Raw genomic sequence first — 11,818 nt, forward strand, 5'->3', positions numbered from 1 at the left:
TTTGGGCTTGACTAACAGGCTTCCTACCGCGTCGTCGTGCTGCCTCCATTCGCCGGTATCCCTCCTCACACTGCGCCAGAGAATCCCAGGCGGGCTCCGGCACTCTCCTTGGGTCGATCGCCCACCTGTCGATCTCCTCCCACGTAGTGTAGCCCAGATCCTTCTCCTGCTTCCGGGCTAGCTCCTCAAAACGCCGCCTCTCTGCTTTCGCTGCCTCCAGCTCAGCTTTGGGGCGGCGATATTGTCCTGGCTGTGCCCATGGACCTTTACCGTCCAATATTTCCTCCCATGTCCATGAATCCTGCGATCGCTGTTGCTTTCTCCCACGCCGCTTGGTCCTTGAGGGGTGGGTGATTCTGTAACGGCTGTCTAATTCCTCCTCCTCGGATGAGGAGAAGGAGTAAGGGTCGGACCAAAACGCAGCGTTGTATGATGACATAATGAATATTTATTAAAACAAAGACGAACATACGAAGAACACTTGAATAGAAACAAAACAACAAAACGACGTAGACAGACCTGAACTTGAGAACTTACATAGACACGAAGAACGCACGAACAGGTAAGACTAGCCAAACGAACGAACAAACGAAACAGTCCCATGTGGTGCAACAGACACAGACACAGGAACAATCACCCACAAACAAACAGTGAGAACAGCCTACCTTAATATGGTTCTCAATCAGAGGAAACGTCAAACACCTGCCTCTAATTGAGAACCATATCAGGCAACACATTTAACCCAACATAGAAACACATAACATAGAATGCCCACCCCAACTCACGCCCTGACCAACTAAACACATACAAAAACAAGGAAAACAGGTCAGGAACGTGACAGCACCCACACAACATGATGCTGCCACCCCGTGATTCACTTTTGGGATGGTGTTCTTCAGCTTGCAAGCCTCCCCCTTTTCCTCCAAACATAACGATGGTCATTCTGGCCAAACAGTTCTATTTTTGTTTCATTAGACTAGAGGACATTTCTCCAAAAAGTACGATCTTTGTCCCCATGTGCAGTTGCAAACCATAGTCTGGCTTTTTTATGGCGGTTTTGGAGCAGTGGCTTCTTCCTTGCTGAGCAGTCTTTCAGGTTATGTCGATATAGGACTCGTTTTTACTGTGGATATAGATACTTTTGTACCTGTTTCCTCCAGCATCTTCACAAGGTCTTTTGCTGTTGTTCTGGGATTGATTTGCACTTTCGCACCAAAGTGCGTTCATCTGTAGGAGACAGAACGCATCTCCTTCCTGAGCGGTATGACGGATGCGTGATCCCATGGTGTTTATACTTGCGTACTATTGTTTGTACAGATGAACGTGGTACCTTCAGACATTAGGAAAGGATGAACCAGACTTGTGGAGGTCTACAATTTTTTTCTGAGGTCTTGGCTGATTTATTTTGATTTTCCCCTGATGTCAAGCAAAGAGGCACTGAGTTTGGAGGTAGGCCTTGAAATAGATCCACAGGTACACCTCCAATTGACTCAAATGATGTCAATTAGCCTTTCAGAAGCTTCTAAAGCCATTACATCATTTTCTGGAATTTTCCAAGCTGTTTAAAGGCACAGTCAACTTAGTGTATGTAAACTTCTGACCCACTGGAATTGTGATACAGTGAATTATAAGTGCAATAATCTGTCTGTAAACAATTGTTGGAAAAATTACTTGTAGTTTGTTAACAGGAAATTTGTGGAGTGGTTGAAAAACTAGTTTTAATGACTCCAACCTAAGTGTATGTAAACTTCTGACTTCAACTGTATATCATGTGTATATGACAAATAAACGAACTGGGACTTAGAAGGGAAGGGGGAGGGCAGCCAGAAAGAGAGGGGAAAAGATGGCCAGCTTTGTGATTATTTGTGATTGTAGGTAAGCAAAACATTGAAACTACATCGGCCCTTAAGTTATGTGTCCACAAATGTTATGTCATCTAAATATCTCACATTAGCTGGTAGAACTAACAAAGTTCTACAGGACAATTGTTCGGGCTCATGTCTCTTAATATTCATAATGCCTAGGGGCTATGTAGCTTCTTATATGTTTGTGGACACATTTTTCTTTACAGTTTAGTTACCCTGGTCGTGTCAGTATACAGTAACTTTCAAAAAGCGGCTGCCCCTAAAAACCAACTTGTCATTTAGAAAACAGCCAATGTGGCACCGATATGAGTCAGAAACATTCATTCTACTGTCAATATTTACTACAAAAAGTCAATCCCATCCAAAACTGAGTTTTGTGAGACTTGTGGTCGTGATTGCATCACAACATAAATAAAGGTTGGGTTTGTTTCAATCGTAATTGCCTGTGGTCGTAATTCCTGTGGTCGTAATGCCTGTGGTAAATTTGAGTTGACTTCGGATATCCCTATGGGCTAGTTAGGGACCATTGGCAAATTATGAAATGTACATGGGACATTATGTTACAATTCCAATAGCTCCAAATCTTTATGACTTAAACCCTCAAACCAACTATAAATTGTTGAAATGCATATACAAATATTGAAACAATTAATGAGAAAGCTAAAAGGTGTGCAACATGAACATTTTATAATTTACATTGTGTAAATGTATTGACGGTGTCTATCTAGCCCCGGATATAGGCTATCCTAAGCCTGAGTCAAATTCAGGTTGCACATCAGCTGGCTCAAGCTAATTGGCAAAATTATTTGGCTAACTCTTCCCAATTGTGAACACACACATCAAACCACACCACGAAACAAACTCACATTTGAATTCAGTCATGGCCGCTAGCATTTCTTAATTAACCAAATCTAAAAAAGGCCACATCAGGAAGTGTAGTCACCCTTTAAAACTAACTAAAGACATGTTGCACCTTTACCTTGCTACCTTTCAGATGAGCCATGGAGGAGGACAGATAAGAACCACAGGCTAGTGGAGCACTTAGAACAGTAGCAGCCAGGGGCAAATGGTAGGAAAGAGGATCATTTAAGTGACCCAGACACAGGCCCAAAACAAGTTAAGCTACCCCAGTATCCCCTTGACTGTTTTGAATTGCAAAACTAAGGAGACACACCAGACAAGACATAGAGACAGCAACAGAAGTGTAGGATATGATGGAGAGAGACACACCAGACAAGACACAAAGACAGCAACAGAAGTTTAGGATATGATGGAGAGAGACACCAGACAAGACACAGAGACAACAACAGAAGAATAGGTGTTGGAGAGAGACACCGGAAGAACAGAACAGACCATAACAGAAGAGGATAGACAAAGGAGACAGTAACAAACAAGAACCTGAGACAGCAACAGATAAGACACAGACACCAACAGACAAAAAGCAGAGAAGGTGACAGAAGAGGGCAGATGGAGAGAGAACAGTGGTGGGTTGAGCACACATTAGAATGTATCATTTGAAGTTGCTCTATAGATTTTATTTAGTTTGATTTATTTACAGGAATAATAACAGGTGAAATACAGACAGTGAAAAGTAAAGCATGGTTTACAAAGAATTTGGAGGTGAGGTGAAAAAACCTGTGAAATTACTATTAAAACAATTATTTACTTTCACACTTTTTACAACTGGGACAGGACGAGAGAGGAGGGTAGACAAGAGACAGCAACATAAGAGGGCAACAAGAGAGACAGCAACAGACGACACAGGAAAGGCTATGGAGAGGAGGGGTGAGCACACAGTAGACTGTATCACTTAAAGCTGCTCTATGGATTCTAATTACTAAACAGTGTGTGTGTGTTTAAACATTTGACCAACTGGGGGACATTTTGTTAGTCCCCACAAGGTCAAATGCTATTTCTAGGGGGTTTATGGTTAGAATTAGATTTAGGGTTAGGAGCTAGGGTTAGTTTTATTGTTAGGAGCTAGGGTTAGGTTTAGGGTTAAGGTTAAGGTTAGGTTTTTGGGTTAGGGTGAAGGTATGGGTTAGGGTTAGGGTTTAGGGAAAATAGGATTTTGAATGGGACTGAATTTTGTGTCCCCACAAGGTTAGGGTGTGTGTGTGTGTGTGTGTGTGTGTGTGTGTGTGTGTGTGTGTGTGTGTGTGTGTGTGTGTGTGTGTGTGTGTGTGTGTGTGTGTGTGTGTGTGTGTGTGTGTGTGTGTGTGTGTGTGTGTGTGTGTGTGTGTGTGTGCGTGCGTGCGTGCGTGTGTGGACATGTTTAACCAGAAGTACCCACAAGAATAGTAAACAGAAAACAAATTGAAACTACAAAGAAGACAAAGCAGTGAGTACAGTATACAGCAGAGATCTCAGACAATTTACAGTACCTGCATCCTCTCGATCATTGCAAATAGGTCTGATGTCTGAGGGAGAGAGACAGACAAATCGAAGAAGGAGAGCGGTTTACTGGTTGGTGAAATATGCTGGCTCTACAGTCTTCTTCACATGAGATTTTTATTGTGTTCATCCCAACACATTTGTGGATGTGGAGCTGGGAGTGTAGTTGATCCAAGCCCTCTTTACATTCCAACCAGCCTCTGACTGCATGCTCCTTGGCATCAATGTGTTGTGCTTCTTTCCCAGGCCAGTCACACCCCCCGAGCACACCATCACCCTCACTGAGGCTCCATTTACTACTCACTGAATCGCTCCTAACGAAAACAATCGCCTGGAAACAATGATATTCTCCTCTGAAGGAGTCGGCAGGGTGAAGCCCAGTGCCTCTAAAGGTGGGGAGGGAATATTAACGTTGCAAACAGCCACTAACCACCTTAACACACAGTCTCAGGCAGGCAGCTAACTCTGTACACTCAGGATGTATTGATGCGTGACTGTAACACACTTAGCCCATTAGATCAACACGGAATGGGGAGAGGAGATATTAGTCAGAAAATGAAAACAAATTAGATGCATGGGTTTACAAACTGGTTCTAATAGTACCCTCCATCTGTCAGCTCTGTTAATTTCTAATCAATAGTCGTCTACAGTCCTGCAGGAAGTAAGCCAAAGATACATAACTTCCAGACTCCTTTAACCAAAAATCAACACAAGTGCTGTAGCCTCATTACAAACTCCATTCACTATCAGCTCCCATTAACTGCATAATCCATTTTATCCCAGATAAGGTAGTGGCAGGTAGCCTAGCGGTTAAGAGTATTGGGCCAGTAACTGAAAGGTCGCTGGTTCAAATCCCTGAGCTGACTAGGTGAAAAATGTGTCATTGTGCCGTTGAGCAAGGCACTTAACCCTACTAATATCTCTGGATAAGAGCATCTGCTAAATGACTCAAATGTAAAAATACGAGAACTCATGAAGAGAAAGGATACCCACTGTCAAGCAGTTGAACTCTACTGAGGCCTGAGGATCTACTCTATTCAAGATAAGGGACACTCGTATAAAGTAAGAGAAGGAATACCCACAGCCAGGCAGCTGTTCTCCACAAAGCCCGCTATCCTGATGCTGGGCAGTTCCATCCTGACCACAACGCATGGAATAGGGAAGTTACCAATGAAAGACTCTGTGCTATTGGGTGAGATAGCCAATGACAGCCCAGTGAGGCACTCTCTGTACCATGTAACACAAGTGGACTGGGGTGTCAAGCTAATGTTTCCACATGACAACATGAATTTACTATGGGTACACTAAAATGTACTGTTTGGGCACATTCACACATATTGACCAACACTGGCTTGTTTTAATAACCCATGGTTCACCGTGTGAACAAACAGTGTCATATGATACGCTGGCCGATCCTGCTGCTGCCTTGAAAGCAAACGAGTGCAAACTAACACGGTCAGTGAGGATCAGAACCAAAAACAGAAATATTACTGTTTTCCATACACAAATATTCACCTCACCAACCCCTTTACCAAAAATGTGAGTGCAGTAGTAACCTACACATGTGGGGTGACTGAACTCTCTGCCAGAGACAAACAGACCATTGAGAGGTACTGCCATGGTAACGAGTAAAAGTGATGGGACTGGAAACAGCAGTAAAGACCAACCCTGATCTAATGATCTCCTTTCCTAGCCTCTCCACTGTCTCTGTAGCTACTGGAAACAGAGTCCTACCAAAACCAATCTGTCCACATGAGAAATTATACATTAATATAGGTAATAAGACTAACAGTAAGAGACACAGCTGTGCCTTCAAGTAACGGACAGCTGTACTGACTGCAACAGAGTAATGGTGAACAGATGTGGATTTACAACACTACACTGTAAGATACCTAAGATCACAGTTATCTGCACTACATTATCTCTTACTCATATGCAACAGCAAGAATGAATACTTACATCACTTTGTCGTCTCCTCTGGCCCCATGTAATAACCGAAGGACTGAGGAACACATGGCCACTCTTAGTCATCCTGAAGTCACTCATAACTCAAACTCCAACTCCAAAAACAGAGTATGGGTATATTTGTTTCTGTGTGTATATTGACCAGACGAGTGTCAGAGGTTTAACTACTACTGTCACATTACACTGAATTCTACTGCCCCTAAAAACAAGACAGGAACTGCTGTGTCTCAGGTCTCTTAACAGGTCTGCATACCCATTAGCATGCATGGGTTTGTATAGGTCTGTATGTACAATATCTGTGTGAGCATGTGCCTGACTGTAAAGATCCTCTTCCCTCCCTTCCTCTTCTCACACACTCTGTCTGTTTTCAAGGAAGAGCGTTTCTCCACCTCCTCTCTCGCTTTGTGGACTTCTCTTTTTTACCCTTTCATATGGTAAGCATATTGTTCTCTCTCTCTCTCTCTCTCTCTCTCTCTCTCTCTCTCTCTCTCTCTCTCTCTCTCTCTCTCTCTCTCTCTCTCTCTCTCTCTCTCTCTCTCTCTCTCAGAATGGTCTGTGCTCAAAGCTTTTACACTGCAGAAGTAAAGTAAGTCCACCTTTTAGTCTGAATAACATGTATAAACTGCTCTGTAAAGACCTTGATGTTACAGTAAGACCCCCCTTGTTCCTTTATTGATACAGCACATTTCTTCAGGGGCCTTTATTGACCCTGTGAAAGTTTTCATGGGCCGGGTCTGAGAGGAGTCAGCAGGCTGCAGGAGCCCAGAGAGGGTCTGCTGACACAGCCAGGTCCAGGGTCTGAGATCAGGGTCTCATCATCTCATCTTTTCAACTTTCAGAACAGAAAGAAGGCTAGTCATTCTGTAGTATGTTGGATTACATGTTTGAATAATAAGAAGAGAAAGAGCGAAAGAGGGAGGAAAGGGGAAGAGTAGTTGTATTATTATGTAAAATGTACACTGTGGAACTCCCCCTCTCAGAGGTACTCTCCCACTATCACATGTCCAACCAATACTGCCCTACTTCATACCACAGGGAAACACATTTCAGGAACCTCTCAATGAAAACAGATTGGACTCATTTTATAATGGTCTGCATTTATACAATGAGAAACACTATCAGTTCTTCCACCAAAATTGATTTCAGCAGAGAGAAATCAATGGGCAAAACACTCGAGCAGGGAGAGATCTGAGGTTCTATGATGAGGAGGCTACACAGTGCCTTCGGAGATTTTTCAGACCCATTTACTTTTTCCACAGTTACAGCCTTATTCTAAAATGGATCAAATAAAATCCTCAGCAATCTACACACAATACCCCATAATGACAAAGCAAAAACAGTTTTTTAGAAATGTACAGAAGTATTCAGACCATTGCAGTGAGACTCGAAATTGAGCTCAGGTGCATCCTGTTTCCATTGATCATCCTTGAGATGTTTCTACAACTTGATTGGAGTCCACCTGTGGTAAATACAATTGATTGGACATGATTTGGAAAGGCATACACCTGTCTATATAAAGTTCCCACAGTTGACAGTGCATGTATACCCAAGATGGCGTAGCAGTTACACGTCTTTGTCCTCATCTTGTTGTGTCGCATCTATATATATTTTTATATATTTTTTCTTCGCATATCTTTTTATATTTTTCTAAACCTCAACTTCCAAATACTCTCCTGCAACCCGCCTCACCCAATGTGGTGTGGATCTGCTTTTTCTGAAGTATTTTTCTTTACTTCTGAACCGGAACTTCAACAGAAGCTAGCCAGCTAACTAGCTACTAGCTAGTAGTCAGCTAACCACTGCTAGCGGTCATCAGCTAATCTTTAGCTAGGAAAACTCTCGCCAGTTTGCACAACACAATTCAAACCTGAGCATATGTAACGGATGTGAAATGGCTAGCTAGTTAGCGGGTACGCGCTAATAGCGTTTCAATCAGTTACGTCACTTGCTCTGAAACCTAGAAGTAGTGTTTCCCCTTGCTCTGCAAGGGCCGTGGCTTTTGTGGAGCGATGGGTAACGACGCTTCGTGAGTGTCAGTTGTTGATGTGTGCAGAAGGTTCCTGGTTCGCGCCCGTGTCGGGGCGAGGGGACGGTCTAAAGTTATACTGTTACATTGATGCTGTTGACCCGGATCACTGGTTGCTGCGGAAGAGGAGGAGGTTGAAAGGGGGGTGAGTGTAACGGATGTGAAATGGCTAGCTAGTTAGCGGGTACGCGCTAATACCGTTTCAATCAGTTACGTCACTTGCTCTGAAACCTAGAAGTAGTGTTGCCCCTTGCTCTGCAAGGGCCGCGGCTTTTGTGGAGCGATGGGTAACGACGCTTCGTGGGTGTCATTTGTTGATGTGTGCAGAGGGTCCCTGGTTCGTGCCCGAGGTCGGGGCGAGGGGACGTACTAAAGTTATACTGTTACACATACCGGACTTATTTTCTCTCCATATCACCAGATTCCTACCGCAAGTTCTGAACCTTTTCACCTGGATCATCGCAGCTAGCTAGCTGCCTAGCCTGGAGCTAGCCCATGCTAGGGCCATCTCCCAGCTAGCTGAAGAGGTCCATCAGCCACTCCTGGGCTACAATACATATTTAGCCAATTGGCCTGGACCCCTTTTCCTGCCGTTCCGGAGACCCCCCGATCCTTCACGACTGGACTACCGACGTAATACACCCGAGGAGGTTCTTCAACTGGCTACTACGTCGCGACGTCCCCTGAATGTCCATCTGCTAGCCTGCTTGGCGCAGCCCGCTAGCTGTCTAGAGCATATCGGACTGTTAGCTGAATAGGTCCATCGGCCAATTTCTTGGGCCACCATACCTATTTTGCCAATTGGCCTGGACCCCTTTTATTACACGGAGCCCTGCTTATTCATCACAACTGGACTACCGACGTAATCTGCCCGAGGGTTCCTTTTTTTTCAACAGGCCCCTCTGTCGCGATGTCCCCTGAATGCCCATCTGCTAGCCGCGGCCCGCTAGCTGTCTATAGCATATTGGACTGTTAGCTGAAAAGATCCATCGGCCAATTTCTTGGGCCACTATACCTATTTTGCCAATTAGACTGGACCCCTTTACTACACGGAACCCTGCTAATCCATCACGACTGGACTACCGACGTAACAGCACGAGGAGGTTCCGAGGCTATAACAGACTTCATCCGTCACGACATCCCTCTAAGGCCCTTCTGCTAGCTTGCTAGCCCCGGCTCGCTAGCTGTCTGAATCGCCGTGTCTCCAGCCAGCCTAACTACTCACTGGACTCCTATGATCACTCGGCTACGTATGCCTCTCACTAATGTCAATATGCCTTGTCCATTGCTGTTCTGGTTAGTGATTATTGTATTATTTCACTGTAGAGCCTCTAGCCCTGCTCAATATGCCTTAGCATATTCTAGCCCTTTAGTTCCACCTCCACACATGCGGTGACATCACGTGGTTTAAAGGATGTTTCTAGAGACAATATCTCTTTCATCATCACTCAAGGCCTAGGTTTACCTCTACTGTACTCACATCCTACCATATCTTTGTCTGTACATTATGCCTTGAATCTATTCTATCGCGCCCAGAAACCTGCTCCTTTTACTCCCTGTTCCGAACGTACTAGACGACCAGTTCTTATAGCCTTTAGCCATACCCTTATCCTACTCCTCCTCTGTTCCTCTGGTGATGTAGAGGTTAATCCAGGCCCTGCAGTGCCTAGCTCCACTCCCATTCCCCAGGTGCTCTCATTTGTTGACTTCTGTAACCATAAAAGCCTTGGTTTCATGCATGTTAATATTAGAAGCCTCCTCCCTAAGTTTGTTTTAGTCACTGCTTTAGCACACTCTGCCAACCAGGATGTCCTAGCCGTGTCTGAATCCTGGCTTAGGAAGAACACCAAAAACCCTGAAATTTCCATCCCTAACTATAACATTTTCCGACAAGATAGAACTGCCAAGGTGGCGGAGTTGAAATCTACTGCAGAGATAGCCTGCAGAGTTCTGTCTTACTATCCAGGTCTGTACCAAAACAATTTGAGCGTCTACTTTTAAAAATCCACCTTTCCAGAAACGAGTCTCTCACTGTTGCCGCTTGCTATAGACCACCTTCTGCCCCCAGCTGTGCCCTGGAGACCATATATGAATTGATTGCCCCCCATCTATCTTCAGAGCTCGTGCTGCTAGGTGACCTAAACTGGGACATGCTTAACACCCCGGCCATCCTACAATCTAAGCTTGATGCCCTCAATCTCACACAAATTATCAATAAACCTACCAGGTAAAACCCCAAATCCGTAAACACGGGCACCCTCATAGAAATCATCCTAACCAACTTGCCCTCCAAATACACCTCTGCTGTCTTCAACCAAGATCTCAGCGATCACTGCCTCATTGCCTTCGTCCGTAATGGGTCTGCGGTCAAACCACCACCCCTCATCACTGTCAAATGCTCCCTAAAACACTTCAGCGAGCAGGCCTTTCTAATCGACCTGGCACGGCTGGCCATGCTTTCCACCTGGCTACCCCTACCCCGGTCAACAGTCCTGCACCCCCCACAGCAACTCGCCCAAGCCTCCCCCATTTCTCCTTCACCCAAATCCAGATAGCTGATGTTCTGAAAGAGATGCAAAATCTAGACCCCTACAAATCAGCCGGGCTAGACAATCTGGACCCTCTCTTTCTAAAATTATCTGCCGAAATTGTTGCAACCCCTATTACTAGCCTGTTCAACCTCTCTTTCGTATCATCTGAGATTCCCAAAGATTGGAAAGCAGCCGCGGTCATCCCCCTCTTCAAAGGGGGAGACACTCTAGACCCAAACTGTTACAGACCTATATCTATCCTATCTTGCCTTTCTAAGGTCTTCGAGTCAAGTTAACAAACAGATTACCAACCATTTTGAATCCCACCGTACCTTCTCCGCTATGCAATCTGGTTTCAGAGCTGGTCATGGGTGCACCTCAGCCACGCTCAAGGTCTTAAACGATATCATAACCGCCATCGATAAGAGACAATAATGTGCAGCCGTATTCATCGAACTGGCCAAGGCTTTCGACTCTGTCAATCACCACATTCTTATCGGCAGACTCAACAGCCTTGGTTTCTCAAATGATTGCCTCGCCTGGTTCACCAACTACTTCTCTGATAGAGTTCAGTGTGTCAAATCGGAGGGCCTGTTGTCCGGACCTCTGGCAGTCTCTATGGGGGTGCCACAGGGTTCAATTCTCGGGCCGACTCTCTTCTCTGTATACATCAATGGTGTCGCTCTTGCTGCTGGTGATTCTCTGATCCACCTCTACGCAGACGACACCATTCTGTATACTTCTGGCCCTTCTTTGGACACTGTGTTAACTAACCTCCAGACAAGCTTCAATGCCATACAACTCTCATTCCGTGGCCTCCAACTGCTCTTAAATGCAAGTAAAACTAAATACATGCTCTTCAACCGATCGCTGCCCACACCTGCCTGTCCAGCATCACTACTCTGGATGGTTCTGACTTAGAATATGTGGACAAATATGTGGACAACTACAAATACCTAGGTGTTTGGTTAGACTGTAAACTCTCCTTCCAGACTCGCATTAAGCATCTCCAATCCAAAATTAAATCTAGAATCGGC

The 11,818-nt window shown here is 44.8% G+C and overlaps 1 protein-coding gene across 1 annotated transcript in view; it reads right to left on the reverse strand.

Moving 5' to 3' along the window:
• The window catches only part of LOC120024736 (rap1 GTPase-activating protein 1-like), a 33,328-nt gene extending 29,061 nt beyond the window's left edge, over positions 1–4,267 (reverse strand). Inside the window, exon 1 of the mRNA XM_038969019.1 lies at positions 4,250–4,267. Within this exon, the coding sequence (XP_038824947.1) occupies positions 4,250–4,267 (18 nt within the window). The remainder of the gene's footprint in view (positions 1–4,249) is intronic.
• Positions 4,268–11,818: the final 7,551 nt, after the last annotated feature.

Source organism: Salvelinus namaycush, chromosome 2, assembly GCF_016432855.1.
Source record: "Salvelinus namaycush isolate Seneca chromosome 2, SaNama_1.0, whole genome shotgun sequence".
NCBI classification, from domain to species: domain Eukaryota; kingdom Metazoa; phylum Chordata; class Actinopteri; order Salmoniformes; family Salmonidae; genus Salvelinus; species Salvelinus namaycush.